This window comes from Triturus cristatus, chromosome 10 (assembly GCF_964204655.1).
Source record: "Triturus cristatus chromosome 10, aTriCri1.1, whole genome shotgun sequence".
NCBI lineage: Eukaryota > Metazoa > Chordata > Amphibia > Caudata > Salamandridae > Triturus > Triturus cristatus.
Genome location: NC_140593.1, coordinates 321809495 through 321834968, shown reverse-complemented (window position 1 = coordinate 321834968; position 25474 = coordinate 321809495). Strand labels below are relative to the sequence as shown.

General features: G+C 45.5%; 1 protein-coding gene across 1 annotated transcript in view; it reads left to right on the top strand.

Moving 5' to 3' along the window:
* Positions 1-25474, top strand: part of CUBN (cubilin) — a 1289359-nt gene that overhangs the window by 284365 nt on the left and 979520 nt on the right. The window contains exon 22 of the mRNA XM_085631507.1: positions 2260-2390. Coding sequence (XP_085487633.1) covers positions 2260-2390 — 131 coding nt within the window. The remainder of the gene's footprint in view (positions 1-2259; positions 2391-25474) is intronic.

The window sequence follows — 25474 nt, the reverse complement described above, 5'->3', positions numbered from 1 at the left end:
AGAGTAGAGTGGAGTGGAATACAATAGAATGGCATTGAGTGGAGTGGCGTAAAACATAGCGTTGAGTGGTGTGGACAGGAGCTGCATAGAGAGGAGTGGCGTAGAGTGGAATGACATGGAGTGGACTGGAGTAAAGTGGAGTGGTATAGAGTAAATTGGCATATAGTGGATTGGCAGAGTGGAGTGGCGATGAGCTGCATAGAGTGGAGTGGCATAGAGTGGACTAGCGTAGCATGGAGTGGTGTGGCTTGGAGTGTAAAAGAGTGGAGTGGTGTATAGAGGAATGGCTTACAGCAGAGTGACATGCAGTAGACTGGCATTGAGTGGAGTTGTGTAAAGTTGAATACTTTAGAGTGTAGTGGTGTACAGGGAGGGACGTAGAGTAGAGTGGCACAGAGTGGAGTGGTGTAGAATGGAATACCGTGCACCAAGTGGCATACAGTGGAATAGCACAGCATGAGTGGTATAGAGTGGAATGGCACAGAGTGGAGTGGTATAAAGTAGCAGAGCATGGAGTGGACTGGCATATAGTAAAGTGGCATACAGTGGAGCACCATAGAATGGAGTGCTGTTATGTGGAGTGCCGTGGAGTGGAATGGCATACAGTGTTGTGGCATAGAGTGAAGTGCAATAGAGTTGAATAGGGTAGTGTTGAGTGGTATGGAGTTGAGTGGAATAGCATAGGGTTGAGTGGGTAGAGTGGGATGGCACAGAGTGGAATAGAATAGAGTGGAGGGGCGCAGCGTGGAGTGGCGTAGAGAGGAGTGGCATAGAGTGGAGTGGCATAGAGAGGAGTAGCATAGAGTGTAGTGAAATAGGTAGAGAGGCATGTGGTGTAGTAGAGTATAGTTTAAACAGCTGAAGGGTGAAAATGGCTGAATGGATGTAGATGTAATTAGGCAGGAATAATTGTTATGGGGTGGAAAGTGTAATTTTTGATAGTTGCTCTAAATTACTGAAGTGGTGTTAATGTTATAAGTCACAAAACACTTACTTGTAAGATGCAACACAGTATACCGCAGGGACTTTACATTATGCCATGGCATATGCCCATCACAAGCCAGTATAGCTTAGGTAAATGGCTGCCTTTACAAAAGTAAAAGCCATGTAGTTTTCACTAACCCTGGGCGTAGTGGGGCTACGCGGAGCATCACGGAGTGGGGGCAAATCTACGCACACCCGCACACTCCGCGTAGCCCCACTACGCGCCACCCGCCTCCCTCCCGCCCCCGCTTTTAAAATACATTAAGAATGATCCTAAACTTTAAAAAGCAAGGTTTGAGTAATTTAAATAACTTACCTGAGCTGCGGCGTCCCGGGGCTCCCTCTTCCTTCTCTCGCCGACGACTTTCTCACAAATGCGCATGTGTTGTGGATACATTGTAACCTATGGTGAAATTCTTTTGTTGCACCTAGATATAGGACATTTCCATAGTCAAATTGAGATGTTACCCGGGCATGGACCAAGGTTTTCCAAGCAGAAAGAGGGAGACTGTCCAAAGTTTTTCTTAGCGTTTTGAGGGTTCCAAAACACTTGCCTGCAACTTTCCTGGTGTGAGTCTCGAAGTAGAGGGTAGACTCCAGCCAGACTCCTAAGTTTTTCACCTCTGTTCTGGGGGTGGGAACAGGACCTAATATTGGTGGCCACCAGGCTGAAGACCAGATGGATGGGGACTTCCCTACTACCAGGATCTCGGCTTTACCTCCATTCATTTTAAAGCAATTGCTTGTCATCCAAGAGACAAGGTCCTCTAGGCACTCCGCAAACTTCCTGGCTGCCTTTACCGAATTTTTAGACAGGGTGGCCACTAGCTGCGTGTCATTCTCGTATGACACAATGGTAACGTTATGTCATATGTAGCATTCCTTTCTTACAGTGTTACACTCTGTTCCCTTCACTCTGCTTCTCCTTCAATCTGTCACCATGATCATCCATGCATAGCCTGGAGACATTGAACAACAACTCAAAGCCCATTAAACAAATAGCTTCTGCAATCGTGGCGGAGGCTCTGCAGTTCTGGCGGCGTATCCGCATTCATTGCGGAATCTCTGCAATGAGAACTGCAGTGCGGAGACTCCGTAATGACTGCGGCGGCTCTTTATGCATTGGGCCCTGAGTTGGGAAAAGGCGAGCCTCACACAAAAAGGATTTAGGTAATTAAATAAAACTGAGGATTTATTATTAAAATGTTAATGTTGCTAATTGAATTAAAATGCTTCTTCACAAAACATGACATGTCTTTTTCCTGCTTATTATAGGTATTGTGGAAGATCAATCCCACCATCAATTACCAGCAGAGACAACACAATGGCAATGTTCTTTCATGCTGACAACAATATTGCTACAGAAGGTTTTTCTGCCACCTATGCCTCAATCGACGCAGCGAATGGTAACAATAGTTCTTGTCTTTGAATGTCCACATTAGTTCTTACTGTGTTATTGCTTTGACACCTAGAGCTGACATCAACAGTTAGGTGAAGGGATACAGTGAAATTAGATTATCCTAATCAATTGTGGAGAGCATAAAAGAAGGTAGCATTTTATATAGTGTTGACTTTGAAACATTTCTTCGATGTATTCTGCGTTCGGAATGACCTTTGTTTCTACAATGAACAACCATGATGAGATCTAGCCAAAAGGGCACAAAAGTGGTTGCCATTCCTCCCCCCTCCTACTTACCAAAATGTCTTGTGAGTGGTCATAAAATATTGGCAAGTAGGAGGGGTGAGGAATTGTAATCACTTTTGTGTACTTTATAACCTCTCAAAACAAATAAAATCGGCTAGAAATGCTAATGACATTTGTTGCATAGCACGGTCTCTAGCAAGATAGGGCTTTTTCTGGCATACTATAAGCTGAGGACGTTTTTTTTATTGCATTCTGTAATCTAACTGGCATCAGCATAGATCTAAACCCACACTATTCTGCAATTATCTGCACACACAAAGACACACATCACACCTTGTGCAAAATATACCAAAGACTATGTGGGTGAGTATAAGTCAGACAAAATATATATTCTCTAAGATGAGACACATTTATGCTTGGTTGCTTACAGAAAGTGATGTGGGGCTGAAGCAAAATATGTTGAGCGACCCATGAGGTTCCTGGCATCCAGAGCACACCTCCATATCCATTACTGTGCGACTCACCAATATCTTTCAGTTTTAATGACAGTCATGTTATGACCTACTAAAAACAGAAAGAAGTCCCTTTTGTGTCACTCACTCTTGCTACCAATCATTTAAGCTAGTTTTGAATTATATTGTTAGAATGATAGTTAACAAATTACAACAACTGTTGATATCGTTTTTCAACTATATAGTTATGACTTATGCACTAAGTTTTATTGAATAACAAAGTTTATTGATGAAGTTTCTATGTATGGAGTTTAATGTATTTTTATTATGACAAAAACTACTGTGTTCAGTGTTTAAGCAGATGAGTGATTTGGAGTGAGGATACATTGAGATCTAACAATATCATACAAAACCAGCTTAAAAGATTGGTAGTAAAAGGGAGTGACTCAAAAGAGACTTCTTCCTGTTTTCATTATTTAGTGACCCTGTCCCTTGTTGGTTAGCAGGGCACCTCTCCCATACTGTGATGTTATGACCTACTGCCTGTGTCTCGAATCTTTAGTTTTACAGTGGTATTCTGTCGTGCTGACAGAGTCTAGTGTCCTGAGGAGGGACTGCTGAGCAGGGCGTGCATCTCGGTGGGCTCTGTTATGGAGTTCTGTAAGAACTTATAGCTTTTTAATGAGGTACCTCTTCATAAGAAACTTTTGTTCAAAAATTGTTCAAAATTCATACTCTCAAACAATACAGGGCAAAATACTACAACTCCTGTAAAATGTAATGTGTATAGCTATTGTCAAAAAGTCTTACATATATGTTTCATACCTCATGGATAGCCACAATGAACTTTTTAATGGTGTAGGTCCTAGCCACAATTGAGTCAAGTTATTGTAGTTGATGCGGTCTTGATATCTACTTGGTAGAAATATCATGGTGGCCTGTTATCGTTGTGGTTTTATAATGCTATCCTCAGGCACCTGACCAGCAGTTATGAGTAAAAAGCACTTTTGGTATATACATATGCTGGCCTTTGAGATCTATGTGGGTGAGGCACTACATCATAAATTCTATATATTGCCTCTTCGGTAACCAGTATACGAACTTCAGGGCAGGGATGATATGAAAGATTTGAGCCGAATGTGTGAGTTTTCAGGGATGTGTGGAATCCATTACAGAAGTCAAGTTCTGATAAAAACCAGTAAGAATGAGTTGTTGGAAACTGGGCTTCTTTGCAGATGCCCCCCAAACACATTTTCCCCCATTTTAGACTGCTAGATGATGGTTTTTGACTCTAATAGTGCACTGGGACCTGCTAACCAAACCCCAGTGCCCATACTCTTCCCCTAAAAGTGATGCGAATTGTTACACCCAATTGGCAAGGTACTTTGTCCCTTATAAATGCAAGTATAGGGTGCCAGTGGCACCCAGGGCAAAGATGGTAAAGGTATCCCCAGGGCTGTAGCACTATATTGGGCCACCCTGTGTGACCCAAGTAAAAGTATGTCTGCACTTCTGCGATTGCAGCCCTACACAAGCAGCCTGTCTGCTCAAAAGTAACTCTGCACACAGCATGTGCTTCAGAGTCACACCACTGCCTTAATATAAGTAAGTCACTCTTAAGGTTGCCCTCCTAAGCCCAGGAGGTAGAGTACATTATATTGAAGGTGTGGATATATATGTTTAAACATGTATATCTCTACAGTAACCCTGTAAATCAAGATTTTATTGTAAGTGACCAATGATCCATAGAGCAACATGCTCTGGCTACCGAGAAAACTTGGGATAGCCAGCTCCATTATTGAACAAACAAATTGTGTTGTGTTTGGTGTCAAACGCTGTGCTTTCTCACCTAAACACGATTCTTGTGTCGAGGGTGAGCGGGCATGCACAGAGGTGCCACCCTGAGTGGGTACCCCCTAGGATTCCGTGACCCAGTACCTTGGTGGCCTTCTCCGAGCCATTTGCTGCCAAGACAAGACTTTGCCCTCCTGGTGGGGTGTGATAACAATTTCCCAGGATGGAGACAAAGGCCTAGACAGGAAGGAGGTCACACCTCCTCCCTCCCAGGATGACTAGTGTGTACAGTCATCAAGGCGGTAAATCTCAAAGCCTTTCACCACCCTTGATGTTTAATTCCTTGTCCCCCACTCAAGGACAAATCTCTTCTTGCTCTGTCCATGCAGACAGGCGGAAACATTAGGTCATCAGTAGACGGACACTTCTAAAAGGTGAGCCACGTGTTTAGGGTGGGCTAGGAGGGCTGTACAGAAAAGGAAGGATTCTGCCATGTTGAAAATCCCAAAATTTGAGGACTCAAGGTAAAAAGATGATGTACACCCACAGGATGTTGTCACCTCGGGAGTGGGTTAGCCACCGGGACAAGTAGCCCATTGGCCACTGTCCCTCACATCCTTAATGCACCTTAAACTAGGAGTTGAGGCACTCCCCTGACACAAGAACCTCAGTTCTGACTTTGAATCAGAGAAAAGGCACAAAAACTATGCTGTGACCCACAACAGGACTTTGGACTCTGCTGCAGGGCGAAGTTAGGATAAGTAAGTGTGCTGAATAGAGCTTATACTGGAACCGAGTGTTTGACATGTGTCAGTGGCAAAAGCTCATTGCCCCCAGCAAGAGAGACTTCAGTGGATACCAGAAACCGAAGCAGACTCCCTTGTATTGGTGGGGCTAGTCCCCTGCAAGCTACAGGAAAATCGACATGGTGCATGACAAGAATTGTGACCCACTGGGCCTGTCAAGAGTGAGCCCAAAGAGAAATGGTGTCCTGCAAGCCCAGAGTGGTAGCTAAGCTTTCACCAAGTTTCAAACTGCTGCTCCACTTCTGTTGACCTCCAGCCCCCAAAGTAACTGTGGACTACATTTACTGCTTCCAAGTCTTGGTGATCGCCAGTCGTGTAATCGACCACTTGAACGACATCTCCAGCCTGAGATCACCTCACAGCGACAGCGACTGACATGGGCAATGACCCCAATGCTGTGTTCATGCATCCTGAAGCTGGAGCCGTCAAGTGTGTGGTAAAGCATCTTTGGCACGACCAGCCCCGGTGATTGACAGCTGCCAGCTACCTCTACTTCCGGAGCCGCTGAGCTAGGCAGAAGAAATCCAGCTGTTGAACTTGGATCCTAGGACCCCAAAGGCCTCTACTTTACCTGGGTAGAGTAGAATTCCATCACTAAGTGTACTTTTGTCAAGTGCTGCAAGTTTGACAGCTACCGCAGATCACATTCAGCACCAAGGACAGCCAAGTCCTCACTGCACCCGGACTTCCTGGGCCAGGTAACAAGTAACGACTGCTGGAACTTAGTCTATGGACCCGCACTACCTTCTATACAAGAGGATTCATTTGAACTCACCCTGCAAGTGACTGATTGTCTCCTGTGTTTTCCCCCATTCATTTCAATGGGACCAGTTTGACAACTTAAAGTGCATCTATTTCTGAACTCTTCAAAAATCTAGAACTCCGGTTGTGTGTATGATACAAACTTTATTATGGTGTCTAAATGTATTTGAAAATACACTGTATTTTTATATATTGGTGTTGGATTTCTTATGAGTTGTCTCAAATACATATGCACCATAATGGTACTGTAAAAAGCTGTACACATGTTCCTCCAAAAGTGCCTGACTGCTCTTTGCCACACTACCAGGACTGAGCTAAGGATTATTGCTGTAGAATCCTAGGATCATGTCTGTGTATTGTGAGAATATTGCATGGTAAGGCCTCACAACCATACCGCATAATATTCCACCTTGCAAAATGAATGTTATTCTGTGGGGCTGCAAAAGGCTTGGTAAGGGCCCCATCAGTAGTCTTAGCTGGTTTAGGGGTTACTTCGAAACCACACTGATCTGATGTGTAAATTACAGAACTGTAAGGAAGAGGACACCCAGATTGCGCCTAGGTTGTTGGAGCTGGAGTGCAGACTGAGGAAGTATGGCAATTTGATAGGGAGGGCAGTCGAGCCACATTGCTAAATAATAGAATCTCTGCACGAGTGGCATTCGGGGAAAGATGACAAGCAATCGTGCAACCCTGTGCATGAAAGCCTCAATCTGCAATTGAGTATTGGTCCCCAGTTCCCTCTTGTAGCAAGAGATGGAGTGCGGTAAATTAGAGTGCAAGTGATAGCTGATGCCAAAGCTCTTTAGTGTCTGAACCTAGGGTGCCAAGTACACTTTGAGGAGAGACAATGATAGGGCTGATCCTTTTAGTTACTCCTCAACGGATACTGGCGGTTAAGTATATGAAGTGTTGTAATGTTGCTTGGTTGGTCTGGTTGGAAAGGAAGGAGGAAAATCATTTCACTGCAGTGCCTTGGATGCCTGATTATACATGTATGAGTAGGGAAGTATATTGTGGTCAAAGGTATCCAGGCCTGCAGATAATCCTTGTGGCATCTGCTGGTGGGCAGCTCTTTCCTGGGTTCATTAGGATTAGTTCTGTACCTTTGTTGGAACAGAAATCGGAGATATTGTCATTCAGATAATCTTCCGCTTCTAGGTCAGTGGAAGCTGAGTGGCAGACAATTGTTTTAATGTTTCTTCGCATGATGTAGAAAAGCCTAAAATTGACTGACTGTTTCACAGTACTTCAGTAAGTAAGTAAGTACTTCAGGGGAGAGGATGTGGTCCGCTTTAGCGCTGGCAGCTCCCGGTGCGACAATCACCGTTGGCGCCCCCACACCCCATTACTGCCTCCTTGGATTCTCTTACTACCACCGGGCAAAAGAGCCCCTCCTCTCTCCAATCATAAATTATTGCCGAACACAGTGCCCCCCTGAGGTCAGCGCCCTCTCCACAGGTCAGCGCCCAGTGCGGCCGCACCAGTCGCACTGCCCTAAAGGCGGACCTGGTGGTCCGTCGGTTAGACTGACGACTTTGGTGCTGGAAACCAGGGTTCGAGCCTCGGGGTCGCGTCCACATCCTGTGATTCTGGGCAAATCACTTAATCTCCCCGTGCCTGAATATGTAATGTAAATACGGTGCTCATGTACAGCGCTCCAATACCTTCGGGTCGAGTTCACGCTATATAAAAGATGCACACAAAAAAGTAACCGTTTTGAACTTTTCCAGGAGTTTTTTTACCGCCACAGATTTGAGTGCCCTGAGGCGCGTGGGAGTGTTAGCTAGCTCTGTCAGGAGCAGAATGACTGTTCTCAGATCAGATTTGAAAACCCTTCAGTTGCATGCGTCATCCAGAAGGCGAACAGCTCGTCAAGTAGTTTTGTGATTTACTGATAAACATTTCTAGGACTAGAGAGAGATTACAGAAGAGTCACCCTGAGAGTGCTGATGTGGAAACTGCCCAAGTGGCTGCATTGATTTTCAACCTAATTCCTTTCATGACATTTCTGCATTTTACACAAAGCTCTGAACATTGGCTCCTTAGGCTTGTGATATTGCAGATTTGTATCCCTTGTTTTGTACAAGGCAAATGGAGCATCTGGGTGCCGTTTTTGACTTTCTCCAGCTCTATCCAATGTTCTGTCACAGCCTTTCGTGTTGCGGGTATCATCATTGAATCATATGGTATTTATTTGTTTCGAGCTTGCAACTCTTTTGTAAAATGTTTAAGGCTCGTTTCATGCAGGCCAAATTACCTTATTTGGAGTGGGTGCAAGGATTTGCAGGATGGATTCTGCTCCAGAGGATGTGGCTATATGGCCAGAGCTGCCGACTGGGGAACTGAGGAACCAGGTTGCAGTTACGTTGTCGTCTGCTCAACATCCTGTTTATCTGGGCATATCACTTACTCTCCTCCTGCCTATAAAAATGAATGTGTCCTTGTGTAATATTAATGGGGTTCATGTAAATCACTCCAAAAGCTTTGTTCGAAATTGCACTATATAAAACTGAAAACAAAAACAACAACAAAACTGTGGAAACGCTGCAATCCAAAAACAAAAGTGCCTTAAGTTTGAGGATGTAAAGCTATCTGAATTATAATGGCTGCCAAACGACAACATACAGATACAGTGGATGTGGCATGAGCAAGGCTACCAAAAATATGATAGGAAATGCCAAGTGGCTTTACTGTTACCGTTGTTCTAAATTCTATACTAATGCTTCCAGAGGTAACACAAGAAGGAAGAAAATACCATCCATATGAAGGATTGAACACCCTCCCGACTTGCCCCAGCTAATTTGCTTCATATCTATGTTTGCAAAGGAGAAGCGCCCTACATGCGTACGCCGCAGGAGCATTGCACCGCACAAGCACCACCGCCATCACTCCAGAATTAACTTTGGAGTGGCTGAGCACCATAATGTCTTCATTCTCTTAAATGTGTTTATTGAGCTAACTTGATACTTATAAGGTTGTTGAGATAAGGTTGGAACTTTATCAATGACCGTTTGTTAGTTATAGCAATTAATGTTCCCGCCGGTCCTGTTTCTTGTTTGAGATATAGAGGTTTTGCTCAAACTTGGTGGTTTATATGGAAGTGTTTATGTTTTTTTTCGTTTGAGTCACTGCTGTTACTTTACTAGCAGATAAGCCTCTCTATCCAGGCTCTGCCTTTACACTGACTGTTTCACTGGTATTTATTCTGACTGGAATTGAGGAGACATGCCTTACACATCTTAGAGAAACAATATTACACAGTTCTATGTGCCTGGCCTTTAACTGGCTGACTAATGTTTTCCATTATGCAGCCAATGTATATTTGGAAATGTAGTTGAAGCACAAATAATGCCCTCGTAAAGATATGACCAAAGCTTGAACTCAATAGAGATACGTGTATTTATTTGTAGATTTTGTAAAATGCAGCCCAATGCTCTTAGTCTTCCAAATACCATTTTTGAAGGGGATACAAGGGCCTGTTCAATTCCCATACACATCGTGGTTCAACGAGAAAGTGGTAAATCCAAGTCAATGTTCCTTGCAAGTGCCCCGTGGAACTGACAGAAGATAAAACTTTAGGGTATCAGTGTTGGTTTCTTCCTTGCGTTGGGATTTCTTAGCTTTTCATTGATATGGCACATGCATGCACATGCATGCAATTTTTATCCATATGATTTTAGCCAGGGAAAAGTTTGTGGGATTGTGCAGGAGAAAAACCTCCTAACCCTCATTTTTTGCACCGAGCAATGGAGAATATTAACATGAAATTTGGAATGGCGTGGTAGCGGGATTCCTCTCAGTCCTAAATGGCCTTTGAAGAATTCTCAGTTGTCTTTGATAACCTCAAACACACCATCTTCCTATCAAGACTTGATGAGGCTGAGGTAAAAAGTAACTTTCTAGCCTGGTTAGAGTCATTTTTGTGTAACAGGAAATAAGTCACTGCATTACCATAATTCTGCTTAAAATCCAACGACATCAACTGCAGTGTCCTCCAGGGTCCATATTGCTGCAATTATCAAATAAGGAGCTTCAGAGAGAATTATAATCAGGACGCCCTCCACTCACGTACTTCACAAAATAGCAAGACATGGGTATAGATAACACATGACTACTTTAAACAATCTCTATCAAATGGGTATTATGTATTACTCCCAGATGAGGCTATGCTAACTTATCTAGTGATACCCCCCCCAGAGGTGTTAATCATTATTAAAAATTCATCAACCACCCAATTCAGGGCACACACCTATTAGCCAATGATCTCAAAATGGGCTGATAAAAGTACAATTGAAAAAATGTGAGGTGGGTCAGAAAATGCCTCATGTAAGCACCATCCAGGGAGATACTGGTTGGTGCTCACCAGTTTGCTCACTCTGTCATCATCTGCACTTTCTTGACAGGCAAAGAATGTGACCTAACTCCTAAGCTAATGTGAAAAATTAAGAATTGAAAAAGTAAGGTGTAAATGATGGTGTCATCTATCACCCATCTAAGTCCATTGATGTGAAAAAAGAGTAGACTAAACTCCCCATTAAAATAAAGTTGTGAACATCTATCCCATATATTTTTAATTTTTGACTAGTGTTCACACCGAGTTAAAAAAGAGGCGGCATGTTCAAACCATTTTAACCTGAACGGTCGACCTGTTTCACTGCCCAAACATTTTTCGGCAATTTCATCAGGGCTCAGGGACACATCTCCACCTTAATAGTACACTGGACCTGCAATGGTTGATAAAAGTAAGAGAAGGAAGGATAATGCCAGAGACAAAAGAAAAACATATTTAAAAGGGCGTGAAATGAGTTAAAAGCCTCAAATTTTGAACAGCCTCAGGCTTATGTCATATTCTAAAGACGAAGCATAGTTACTGAGTGGTTGCCAGGTGGACGCCTACCAGCAACTCACCTGGAAAGGACCCAGAGGACGGCTACCCCTCATACAGCACAGGGGCATATTGCTGCCCCTTCTTTTCAACTTGTTCTTGAGACCCCTTGCTAATTTACTATCGGCTGCAAGGACCGAGTTATACATGTATACTGACTAGACAAAAAAAGAAATTGTTGCTCTCGGCCAGTCCACAGCCAACCTAGGACAACCTAGCCATCATTTCTAGTAGACTGTGGCTCACTTGCCTGCTGGTAAAAGACCAATGCTTTCTTAAAACTCAATTTCCTGAATACAGAACTCCTCCGATTAAAAGCTCAACTACTACCTGGAATCCAAACCTAAGACTAAAGGAAATGGGCGGTTCATCACAATCCGCTAAAGCTGTACACAGTCTCAGCATTTATATTGACATCAATCTGTCTTTAGACACTCAGGTGGCCAAGGTCTTGAATACCTGCCTCATTCCTTTTACTGCTCAAAGGAGCTGTTCCCCTTATTGTTCCCCATTTCACACAACAGTCGTTATTGTCCTCATCCAATCTTGCCTGGAGTAAAGCTATGCTATGTATCTTGATTTATCTGAGATTTCCCTTTGCACATTTCAATTAATCCTAAATGTCTCAACACACCTAATTTGTGGCCTTTCCCATTAACCATATTTCTTTTACTTCATGTTCACTACTTTGGCTTCATGTTTGCAACAGAATTCAGGCAATAGTGAGCACCCACAAAGCCATCTATTTTAAATCTCCTGATTTTCGGGAACACATTTCAGATGAAATCAACCAAGGAGAGAGCTATAATACTTCCGTCTTGACTTTATCCATGTACCCCAAACATGTTCTGCTATGTTTGGTGACAAACTTCTTCCGTCTACATCTGCATCAATACAATAGCCCAATTTATGATATTTTAGTAAATAGCACCCTGGCTTCTGTTGCGCTCCCGTATGTCATGCCAAATAACATGTCCTCTCTTTCCTGCTCTTTTAATAACTGGTATGTTCTCTATAGTTGTAAGATAAAGAAAATTGATTGTAATATAACATAAGATACCTTTACGTATCTGCCCAGCTATATTGGTATTTATTGGATGTGGTATTACCATAGAAAATAACAGCATAAATGTGATGAGGTTCATAGCAGAGGAAAAACAAACATTTGCAATACAATAGGTCTTGCATATGTAAGAGTTAGAGCTATTAGTGTTGTAAATGACAATGTCTTTTACCCATGTGTTGGTTTGGAGTGGATATACGTGGCGTGGAGTTGGGCGTGTTGAATTGAATTGTTAGTTCTTGAATTGTGTGATGTGGAGTTGAATTGTGCAGTGGGATTTTAGGGCACGGTGCGCAGTGGAATTATGTGGATAGTAATTATGTGGTATTGAGTGTACTGGAATTATGTGGCGTGTGATTGTGTGTGATGGAGTGTAATTATGTGGATCGGTATTTTGTGTTGTGGAGTGGTATGCAGTGGAGCAAGAGGGAGGTGCACAGTAGGGGATGTGGTTGCCCGTAGTGATGTGGGTAACAAGCAGTTGTTGGTGTTGCCTGGCCTTCGGATGCAGTTCTTCCAATGTGTCTACTCCTGCAGAGTGTGGCTCCTGCCACTCTAACTTGCAAATGTAATGGCAGCCTTATTGTTATAGGATTGTAATGTGAACCAAAAGTAATGCAACCAATGCCCGCCCATCCCTAGGAAAGATACTGAAATCGCCGTTTCACAATCACTACTTAGTTGCCAAACTTTAAAGCCCGCAGCGGTCCAGCAGCTTTAAAGAAGTTTAACAAACCACAAAGAAGTCATGCATTTTTTTTAATTATCACTTCTGCCCTTTATAAACAGCGAGGTCAATTCAATGTATAGTTTGTGCCCTCCATCCATGAATATTTTGTGCAACTCCACTCCAATGTGAAGCGACCCTGTAGAAGTAGAGCCCAGAATTTGTGAGTCATAGGACAAAACCTGTTGCAAGCATCATGACTGCAAGTGCGGCCAGATCGATGCAGGGTCACATGATGAGACTTACCTCGATCTCTGCTTGCCGGGAGGGTCTCTGCATTCACAAGACGCCCTGTGTCTTTTCTACTGATGCCTCCTGCACCCAGGTCCCTGCAGCGGCCCATGCACCACTACGCTAGCAAACCGGCCTGTCACTGCTATGGTGCAGCTGCTTCCTAGTAAGCAATCCCATGCACCGCCCCTTCCTGATGTGAGTTAATAACCAACCATTTAAAGGATTGAAAATACTGGGAACAATGCGTGCTCGGGAGGCTGCACACAGGCTGTGCACGAGTGGGAGAATAGGGGCTGTGGGAGGTAGAAGGGGATACGAAGGAAACAGATAGCAGGAGCAGGCAGCTAAAGTTTGGGGAGGCAAGAAAAGAAGCAAAAAAAGAAATAACTAAAGCGAAAAATACATTTTGCCGGCTGGACGAAAGCGTTTCCTATGTTGTTCTGATATCAGTTAAAGCCTCTATGTTGACCGTAGAGAGTGCAAGGAGCAGGGGGCAAGAAACTAATAAAAAGCATTGGCATAGCCAATAGGTCTCGCCTTTGGGGCTTTATAAGTGTTTAGCCAGAGCTATTGACTTTGCCAATGTCTTCAAGCTGTGCTGTAGAGAATTATGGCTGCTGTGCAGCATGCCGAAATGTTCTAATAAAAAAGTGGCAGAAGCATTTTTGTTATCTTATATATGACCAAGAAGGCATTATGTACAACTGAATGACCATATTAAAAAAAGTATTTACAATAAAACATTTCCTCAGTTTTCTTTTGTTATTGCAATGCTGGCAACTTGTTTCTGCCTGTTCCAATGGTTGTTTGTTAAAGCTTTTTTTTGAGGGGGCATAAACAATCGGAGGGTGAAGGTTGGGAACTAGTACCTGTATTATAACACTAGCAGCGGCCAGATGCTAGGGGAGAATAAACAGATGCCAGATTCCAGGAGCAGGCTGAGGTGGTGCTGGTGATGCTGAAGTAGTAGTGGTGGTGGTGGTGGTGACTGGTGCGGAGACGATGCTGAGGTGATACTCAGGTCTTGCTGAGTGATGATGATGTGGTGGTGTACTAGTGCAAAGGCGATGCTGAGTGATACTGATGTCGTGCTGAGTGATGCTGTGGTGGTGCTGAGTGATATTTTTGTGGCACTGAGTGATGCAGTGGTGGCGCTGAGTGATGCTGTTGTGGCGCTGAGTGATGCTGTGGTGGCGCTGTGTGATGCTGTGGTGGCGTTGAGTGATGTTGTGGTGGTGTTGAGTTAAGCGGTACAAAAGGGGGTGGTGATGGACGGAGCATCAGAACCAATCAAACACTCACACCCAGTCAACAGATCCGGGTTTAATCCATCACCGTTCTTTAGCCCACTCTGCCACCCCAGTTCAGACATGGCCATATGCAAATCAGTCTGACCCTGTGCCTCATGGGAACAGTCCAGCCCGAACTGCCAAGCCATGCCTTCCCTGGACCGGAAACAAGCTTCCTAGGACCGGTTTCTGGCATTTCAGCCGTCTTCAGCCAGGCTTGCTTGAATCCAGTGGCAAAGTGAGCAAGGGACTCACGTCTGAGCATACCCTGCCAACTTATGGCGAACAAAGCGGTACAAAAGGGGGTGGTGATGGACGGAGCATCAGAACCAATCAAACACTCACACCCAGTCAACAGATCCGGGTTTAATCCATCACCGTTCTTTAGCCCACTCTGCCACCCCAGTTCAGACATGGCCATATGCAAATCAGTCTGACCCTGTGCCTCATGGGAACAGTCCAGCCCGAACTGCCAAGCCATGCCTTCCCTGGACCGGAAACAAGCTTCCTAGGACCGGTTTCTGGCATTTCAGCCGTCTTCAGCCAGGCTTGCTTGAATCCAGTGGCAAAGTGAGCAAGGGACTCACGTCTGAGCATACCCTGCCAACTTATGGCGAACAAAGCTGAAATGCCAGAAACCGGTCCTAGGAAGCTTCTGATGCTCCATCCATCACCACCCCCTTTTGTACCGTGGTGTTGAGTTAGGCTGTGGTGGCGCTGAGTGATGCTGTGGTGGCGCTGAGTGATGCTGTGGTGGCGCTGAGTGATGCTGTGGTGGCGCTGAGTGATGCTGTTGTGGCGCTGAGTGATGCTTTTGTGGCACTGAGTGATGCTGTGGTGGTGCTGAGTGAAGCTGTGGTGGTGTTGAGTGAGGCTGTGGTGGTGATGAGTGATGCTCAGTGATATTGTTGTGGCACTGAGTGATGCTGTGGTGGCGCGGAGTGATGCTGTGGTGGTGCTGAGTGATGCTGTTGTGGCGCTGAGTGATATTGTTGTAGCACTGAGTGATAGTGATGCTGTGGTAGTTCTGAGTGATGCTGTGGTGATGCTGAGTGATGGTGTGGTAGCGCTGAGTGATATTGTTGTGGCAGTGAGTGATGCTGTTGTGGCAGTGAGTGATGCTGTTGTGGCCCTGAGTGATGCTGTGGTAGTGCTGAGTGATGCTGTGGTGGCGCTGAGTGATGCTGTGGTGGCGCTGTGTGATGCTGTGGTGGTGCTGGGTGATGCTGTGGTGGTGCTGCTTGATGCTGTGGTGGTCCTGAGTGATGCTGTGGTCGTGCTGAGTGATGCTGTGGTTATGCTGCGTGATGCTGTGGTGTCACTGAGTGATGCAGTGGTGGTGCTGAGTGATGCTGCTGCAAATCACACCAACTTCACGTCATCGACATTAAAGGTTATTCTATTGGTCTCTTGACGAAGCCTGCGTGAGCCGTAGCCCTGCCTGTAGGGTAGAGGAGCACGAACTAGAACCATGCACCTTGAAGCACTGTACAGTGTAAACAGATTGTCGTAAACTGCGTTTTACACTGCGACCCTGCGCGCTTCAACAGTATTTCGCATATTTAACAGTATGAGAGGCGAGGCCAATATCTGGGGCAAAGTCAAATATGAAAACTCACAAGAAGCTCCTGCGACTTGCAAGTCCCATCCTGAAAACGAGTGACGCCATGACTCTGCTGTTGAAGGGCACCGCGCGTAGTTTTTCAGCAGAGGCTGTTTGCTGATGGGTAGGCGGGCTAAGGGAACAAATGGTTGCTTCACTGGGTGCCGTGATGTGGCGTGGGAAAGAAAGGTAACTTGATTGACACTATGAGCAAGTTGCTTGTACTTGCAGGCTGCAGCGGGAGAGAGAGGCGGAGGGGTGCACCTGCGAGTGGTGCGCGCGCGCTGGGGAGAGCAGTCTGCTCTTTTTCAAAGCACATACTCGTGCCTGTGGCGTGCCGCTGCGCACTCCCGCAAGGCGTATGCCGCCACAAGCACGAGTATGTGCTTTGAAAAAGAGCTGCAAAACGGCTAAAGGTCTCCTATGCAGCGTATGCGCGCTGCGTAGGGGAGACATCAAAAAAGGAGCTCTTCCACAGAACAAATAAGGAAGGAAAGTGCAATTAAAATGTACTTTACCTGTGCACCTCAGCCTTTAATGGAAGTGATGTATCGGCAAAGCAAACGAGTGATGAGGCCGCAAAGAAGAGCGAAACTGGTGTGAAGTAAGCAGCAGGCGGGGAAAAAGTTATTTTTTTTTTTACAACAGGTCTTGCAGGCAGCATGTGTGTGCTGAAGCTCGACCTAACTAGTGGGAAACTTTAAGCCCCAGCAAGGTGTGAAAGAGACATCCGGAACGTAAGCATTGCAGCGTCAGTGGGCTGATTCAGTTGAATATATTCGTTAATTTTAATGGAGTTGAGTCCTGAAGTTGACTTGCCATTGAGCTCTGGAAAATAAGTGATGTGGTCCTTACACAGTTGTGAAGAGACTTTCCGATTTCTGGTACTTAGTTGGCACAGGTGCCACATAGGCACTCCAAGGAGTCTTCCATATGAAGTGGTTGTAACTATAACTCGACAGACAATATATCCTACCCATCTGTAAAGTCTCAGAAGGTGGCCATCGTGTTATGCAGTTTCAAATAAACATAAGCAACTCTTTTCTAAATGGCTGTTGGGCATGCATGTGAGGGTATGATGGCCATCTGATAATGTACTTTCAAACAAAAATAAGAACCTCCATTACACGGTGACAGCTCTGCATGCATGCACATGTGCACAGTCACTTTGTAATGTAGTTTCTTCTGTGTTTAGCCTTCTTTACAATATGACCACTGTGCATGTGCGTCCATGCATGTGGTGTCTTTGGGGTCAAAAGAAACTTTGGCAAAACCAATAGATTAGTGCCTGATAAGAAAGGCAATGCATGCTGGCTTTGCTTATGCTTGTTTGGAGTAGCAGCAGCAGCAAGATCTCTTCTTTTGCTTTAGAGAAGAATCTCTGGCCTCCCCTGAATGAAAAGAGCCGACGTGCAATATTATAAGCCTTAAGGGTGAAGTGAGGGTGAAGTGATGTGGGTTCCAAAGTAAAGGCTTATTTTTGGTTTGGTGTCACATAGCAATAGCCCGGTTGGGCTTCCTGGCCGTGGACGTCCTGTCCCTGGGTTCTGGTGGCGACTTTGCCCTGTCTGGCGCAGAGTGGAGGGGGTAAGCAACAGTTGACTGTGTGGTGGCCCTGAACCAAGAAGTGGCAGTGAAAGTAAATCCCTGACATGGGGCATGACGTGGGATCAAGGTGAATGAGAGCAATATGAGAGCTAAGGATTTAGGATAGTGAGTGAGTTTCTGGCTCTACATGTGAATGTAAACAGATATGTGAGTGTTTGTGTTTGTGCACAGAGGCATGTGCAAGTTTGCCTGAATGTGTATCTCTGTATCCATGTGTGTGTGTGTGTGTGTGTGTGTGTGTGTGTGTGTTTGCCTGTCTGAGTACCTTTGTGTCTTCCAATGAGTACCAGTATGGATCATGGGTATTTTGTGGGAGTACCTGTATAAACATATGGGAGTACGTTGGACATGATGGCCTATCTCTAGCATGTGGTGGGAGTACATGGGCATATGATAGAAAACAGCTGACATCGGCTGGCCATAAGGGAATCAATACTTTACATAAGGTGGGTGTACGTACGTACAGTTAATGACTTTGAGCTTCCATTTGCTTTCAAGGCATATGATGGCAATACCTTTATTTTGGTTCGAGGAAGGTAGGGCATATGATAGCAAATACCCAGAATATTGTGCAAGTAACTAAGAAAATGATACTTTCCATGTGCCCATTTTATGCCAGCACCCTGTGTGTATCGGGTTATTTCCCAAACGAAGGCGAAGTACTTTGCAGGGAGTGGAAGTACGTGGGAGTCAGAAATTATAAAGCAATTTTGTTTGTTCATGGGATATCAACTGTTTCTTTTCTGACATCATGCCTTTGAATGGGACAAGGAACACATGGACATTTTTTACTCCTTAAATCTTATTTTTCGTCTCATATTCAATTTAATGGGACAAGTAAAAGTCTTCGACGCTATATTTTATTAAATTCTATAACCTTAAATAGCGGCATCATTTAAGTCAGTGGAGCAATTTTTGGGTGTTACATTTCTTATTGAGTTTTTACATTGGAATAGGTTACATACAGCGTCCGAACATTTCTCAGTTCCGACCAAATACAAGTTAATGTACATAAAGACACATAGACCTGGGGAGATGTCCCCGTTCCACTGCAGACCCGGACAAGGATACAGTACCGCAGTGCATTTTTCAACAAACAATAAACCATGAAACCTTGGTACCCAAACCATTCGAGTATCGTAACATCGTTACGTCCCACGCAGTGATTTATCCACTCGGTTAGCGAGACTGCCCACATTATGGGACAGATTTGCCAAGATGGCAGGTAACGTACTGCAGTACCTAAAGTTGCTGCACTGCGCTGCTTTGTGTGACAAGGAGAGAGCAGGATCGTGCCATAGCTACAGAGATGTGGCACTCTCCTCCCAGTGCTTAATTTGTAAAATATTAAGTACCAGGGCTCTAACCAGGAGGACACTGCAGCTTGCACCACCCATCGCCCCTGTCATTCGTGCCAAAACAACTACTAACCATCTCTCTCACATGTAAATGCGACAGTAAAGATTATTCCAAGTCCCCAAAGCTAAAGGAATGGCTGGGGAGGCAGGTATTAGTAATGTTTTATGTATATTGTTTCCCTAAACAACTGTTAGCTCCTCTCTAAATTACATGAGCTGTGCCACCTTGTGGCAGACTGCCCTAAGTGTGGTGTTGACAATCAGGAGCCGGTGCCGAGCACCGGAAACCAATTAAGTGCCGGTGCTCAGCACCGTAAAGCTCTGGCTCAAATTAAGCACTGTCTCCTCCCCACAATGAGGCAGCCATGCGCCGCACACTTGCCTGCATCAAGTGCATGGGTGTCTGCGTGTGTCTAGCACAGGTTTTGTACCGGAAGTGAACCCCTTCCAGTACAAAATACAGTGCTTAGACTAACTTTAAACGTTTCTTACTTTGCATGCCTGCTGTTCAGTTCAGCATATATGCAAAGTCAGAAAAGAAGGGAGAATAAAAGTATTTCTCTTTTTAACGCCTGCTTTGAATTAGTGTTGGTTGTTAGTGGAAAACCTTGCCTACTAATGCTAGTAGATAGGGTTTTGTGCCACAAATCGTGGAATGTAGCACAGGAATGTCCATGTATCACCCGTGTAACACCCCTATGGCACAGAGTATGGCAAAGCAGTGCTTTTGTGCATTACTTTCAAACAACTTTCCAGCGCAAAATAAGTTTAAATCCAACAAAAACTTTAGCTCTGATTTGCGCCACTTATGTGATGACAACCTAGCACAGAATGTTTGGAAATCTGGCCCTAAGTGTTTGCTATAGACTCTTGTATGTTAGAGTGACCCCGCATGCAAGAACTGTTATATCAGATTTAATCGCCATATTTCGAAAATCCTGTTCAAAGAAGTTGCATGGCCAAATCAGCCATCACTTTTTCCATGTACATATTTCAAGTGTTGTTGCAGATCCTGCTGGTGTCATCTGGATTAAGTTTAGAGAGTATGTCGACTTTGCCAGTCCCCGGATGTGGTGCTGCCGTGGCCTTCCAAACCATAGCTATGAGGCGCTTGGTCAGAACCAAGGTTATGCCTTCGAAGCCCTACAAGTGTATAGTCTTTTTTGTGCAGGTCGATAATCCAAGTAGACTGAGCATGGCCTCCTAAAATATTAGTTTACCAGTTATATCAGTCAGGTTTTGCATCACCTCATCCCAAACTCTGGACACCCCTGAGCAACGCCAAACGATGTGAGGGAAGTCCACATTAGTCTCAGCCCGTCATGGGCATTCAGTCAATGCACTCTGGTACATATGCCCAATATGCCTCTGGATCAGGCAGGTGTGGTGTAGATAGTTACATGGAGGGTATTACAAGCTCACATTTCTGAAGACCATCTTAACACTACTTAAAAAATTCAGCCATTTATCATCAGCCAGGTCCAGGTGCAAATGGGCTTCCCATTATTCTTTCAGGTGACTCATGGACACAGACCTCACCTGCAGCAATGCCACATATAATGCAGTGATCTGTTTATTATCATACCCATGTGTGAGAAGGACCCACAACCCACTAGAAGCCACAGGTTCTTCATGTGTGGTGTCCCATATGTGGCCTTACTGGCCTTTCAGTGCTTTGTATAGAAGGAAGTTGCCGGGTCCCTTGTCAAATCGCTTCCTCCTGTTCCTCAAACGGAGGCCACACCCCATCACTGAACAGATCCCTCACCTGTGGACTCCTGCCTCATGCCAGTGCTGGGTGTTGTGATAAAGTTAAAGCCGGGAACAATCAGGCTGGGTCCATAGTGGCAACTCTGGCTCAAAGGGAGTTGGCCTATTTCTCGGTTGGACATATGTGTTCCAACACCACTGTGCCACAATCATAAGTATGTTGCTGTTGGAGGTCATCCTGTCTTAATTCATAAGGCACTGTGTAATGTGTCAGTGACACCTAGTTTCACAACACCATTGCACCTTTCTGGTATGCTCTGGTTGGAGATCTAGCACATCGGCCACTGAAGTTGGACTGCAGTGTAGTACAACTCATAATAGGGGGCACCTAGTCCCCCTTCCGCTGGTGGAAATGTACAATAAGCTATCCTGTGCCGTCCATTTCTCCATATTAGTACAACCAACAGCAAATGTACTTCTTGGAAAAAGGGCTGCTTAAGCACCATTGGAATAGCTGCAAAAAAGTATAGCAGTCATGGTGGGACCAACATTTTAGAGACAACCACCTTGCCCAGGGGAGAAAAAGGAAAGGAGCCCCAGAAGAGAGTCGAGCCTCTTATCAGCGTGACAGCCTTTTCCTAGGTCGCCCTCTACAATATCCTGCTTGTCATAAGAGATGTTGATTTCCCGGTATTTGAAGGTATCAAAACCCCATTCCATCCCAACAGCATACACCAATCGGGACTGCTTAGCCGACAGTCTCACCAATGGGAAGAGACACAACCTGCCTGACACCCTCCCAGGCTCATTCAGGTAATTCATCAGTATCATCAGATTGTTAGGATCATTATGGAGATACATTAGTGCGTCATCCACATACAGGTGCACAATTTCCCATCTATTGGCCATCTTTAAACCAGAATCAGGACTCCTAGCAAGCAAAATCACCAGGGGCTCTATGACCAACGCAAAGACCAATGGCGAAAGCTGGTAGCCCTGTCTGTTCACCTTTGCAATCAGGAAGCTATCTGAGATCACCTTGCCTGTACGCAGGTCGTCATGCCCAGCCCAGAAACAGCAGCTCCATCCCCATCCTGTGAAGCATCTCTATCAGGTAAAGCCGTCCCAGCCATTTCAATATCTAATGAGGCCACCCAATGGCCAGTTCCTGCCTGCTTGGCCCAGGCCATAACCATGAAAAACCTCCAAACATTAAGGAACATGTTCTGCCCCGGGATGAAGTCATTCTAGTCATTGTGTACCAACAAATGCATAAATCGATTTGCCAATATTTTCCCTACTTTTTCAAAATTCCATCTGAGCATAGATGATAGGTGGTAAGAATCGACCTCCAGTGGGTATTGTCCCAGCTTGAGGAGCATCACCAGTCAGGCCTCTATAATGGATGCTGGTAATAGACCCTTAGTCTTGGCTGCCTCCTGCGTTGATAGCAATTGAGGGGCCAAACATGAGTATACACAGTGTTGACCCCTGGCTCCTTCAGTTTGAGCCCCTGCATCCTTGTAAGGGGGAGTAACATGATCCCATCCAAGTTGTACCCCAATAGAGCCTCCCCACTCCCTTGTGGGGCAGCATATAGGGCGTAATAGTAATCTCTAAAGTAAGTATTAATGCCTTCCTGTGTGCATTCCAGGTGTAGGTCGCATGAGTGGGGGTTGTAGGTCTTCTACGAGTGGATTAGCCAGGCCGGTAGCCTATCTGCTTTATGGCCTCCCCCATTCTCGTGGGCCACATATTCTCTGTAATCAATACACCTCAAACTATCCTGTAGCTCTCAATATTCTCATATACATTTAGCTAGTTTTTGCACAAACCCGGAGTTCAGGACCACCCCTTATAACCACATTGAAAGTGTCCCATTCCACTATGGTATCTGAAGCTATGCCATTTTCTCTGATCATAATGCGGATTCTGGGATCCCTCAAAGCTTCCACATTTAACCGCCACATAGGTATCTTTTGACGTGGGAGACCTCAATCAAGGGACATTTTCAGGGGATTTTGGTCCAATATTGTACACTCCCAATACTTTATGTCTGTCACCCTCAGTGCCATTTCTGAGTTGCAATAAAACAGATCAATCCTAGTATACAGAGCATGTAGCCCAGAGTGACATGAGTAGTCCCTAGTCTCTGGGGTGTGTGAGAGCCATGCCTTGAACACCTTAGTAGTCACAGCCATTGTCTGAAGAGTCTGGAGGCGGATATTGCATAAGCACCCCTTAAGGAAGGAGTTGATCTATCTAGGTCAGTGTCAGGAATTCCAGTAAAGTAAATAAATGATTGTGTCCTTCTGTAAAGCAACTTGTGCTCATGTAAAGCGCTCTGCTACCTGATACCTTTGGGTCAACTATATAAAAATACAACAACAAAAAATAAGTATGTGCCCCAGAGACATGGTCTTTGGTGTAGCGGAATAGGGACTTGGTCAGTCCCTCAGACAAAAGTCTCTTGACACTGTATTGGCCACAACCAATAACAGGTATTGTAGGAAGGTGGAATCTGACTATATGGTTGCCCCCAACTTTTTGCCTGGTATTTGGATGGTTTTTGACTAGTCTGGCTGGGATCCTGCTATCCAGGACCCCAGCCTATCTGCTTCCTCCCTAAAACTGATGTGAGTACCGTAGGTACAACCCAATTGGATACTGAGTATACCCTGTCAGCCCTTGTAGATGGTACCCTAGGTACCCAGGGCATGGGTCCCTCAGAGGCCTACCAGGGCTGCAGCACTTATTGTGCCACCCTGGGACAGCCATACCAAATGACACCACCAGACCACTACTGTAGTCTGGGTAAGGTGGTGCTTGCACCCCCTTACAGGGATACAGGTACCCTGTATCCCACCTATGTACAACACATGTATTCTCATTGGTCACCCCTCAAGCAGGCCTTGCTAATCCTACAAGGCAGGGTGCTGAGATATGTGTGAGGGGGGACCCCTACCTGAGTAGGGCCCCTCTGCAACCCTCGTAAAACCATTGCTGGGTTGTTTGTAGTGTAGCCATACCATATACTGTTAACCGCATTATAAGTATATCGCGATAGCGTGATAACTTGAGAATGGCTACACATAACCATACCGTGTTTGGTGTCAAACATGTAGGAATCATACGCCCAGTCCAGTCATGGGCATGAGGGCATGATTGCCCCCTGCTAGAGGGGCGATATGGGAAAAGCAGCAGAATTTAGACACCAATTTAAAAGTGCACACGTATTACAAAATGGATGCTACTCGCCACCCACACGACTCTGGCTGCCTATTGCTGGGCAAAACCCCAGCCTCGGCAGCTGGACAATAGGGATCCTGTTGCAGGGAGGTGCCAGCACCTTCCCAGACAGGTTATGTGGATTGGAACTGGGTGGGTGCACCATAGGATACCTTTCAGGGTTGCACGTAAGCTGCTACAGCGCCTACATTCTGCATACACCGACTGGAACCGGTTCAGGGGCATCCTGCCCCTCGCCCAGGCGGGAAACACACAAAGGGGAGAGGGTGTAGCCACCCTTTCCCGCCTCAACTACCATTGGTGGACACTGATCTGGACACTCCCCTAATCTTGTGGATAAAGGTGAATAAAGTGTCCCCGGAGAATCAGATTAATCTTGGACTTCAGAGACTTGACCTTCAACAAGCTGCTGCCCAGCTGACTGAAGAAATCTCCCTTGGGGTAAAGGAGTTACCCCCCTGCTTGGCAGGCACCTGAAACACTGCAAGTGACCCAGTTGGAACTTCGCTGCTCCTTCGGACATCGACGACTCCTCTCAACCTTGAGGTGGGTTTCCTAGCATCCCAGAGGCCAGTGAGCGTGCCCAGCAAGTCTGAGCACCGTGGACCGCGTGGGTGCCGAGATCCCAGATACCCCAGGACACCAGCCACCTCTTGCATAGCACACGACCCTGACAAGTGGGGAAGTTGTGCTTTGACCCAATATTGAGCCAACCTCTCAGCAGCAACTGTGCCAAAGATCAGCGCCCTAGCTCACTCCGGTGGCCCGTGGGCACCCTTTTACACACTCCAAATTGCTGCCTTCTGCGGTCCCTTGTCTCTCAACTTGCGGGCCCTGGCGGAGGACAATCCTTACTTTTAAGAGTTCTCCTGGTTGCTCCAGGCCTGTTCTACAGTCTTCTTGAAGGAGACCTCTCACAGACCTCGTGGGTCTGCACCAGTAGCTGATTTGTTCATCTTGCATGGGTTGCAGTTGCCAAGGCTTAGTGGATTCAATCCGGACACTAACACAGCAGCGACCCTCATCCTTTGTGGAACAGTTGCCCTCCAGAAGCTGGCCTTCCTTGAAGCCTCCCGGAGCCCGTGGCTGCAGATCCAAGCTACGCCTTTTCCACTTGAAGCACCCGACATTGAAGGGCTCTATTCCTTGAGCTCCCTGGTCACTGTGCCGTGACCCAGACTCTGTCCCCTCTGCTTTCAGGTTCTTCTCTACAAGATCTACAACTTCAATCTTCACGGCATCATCTACGCTTTTGGCTAGCAGCAGTTTTGTACATTTTCCCATTGAAAATCAGCCCGCGAC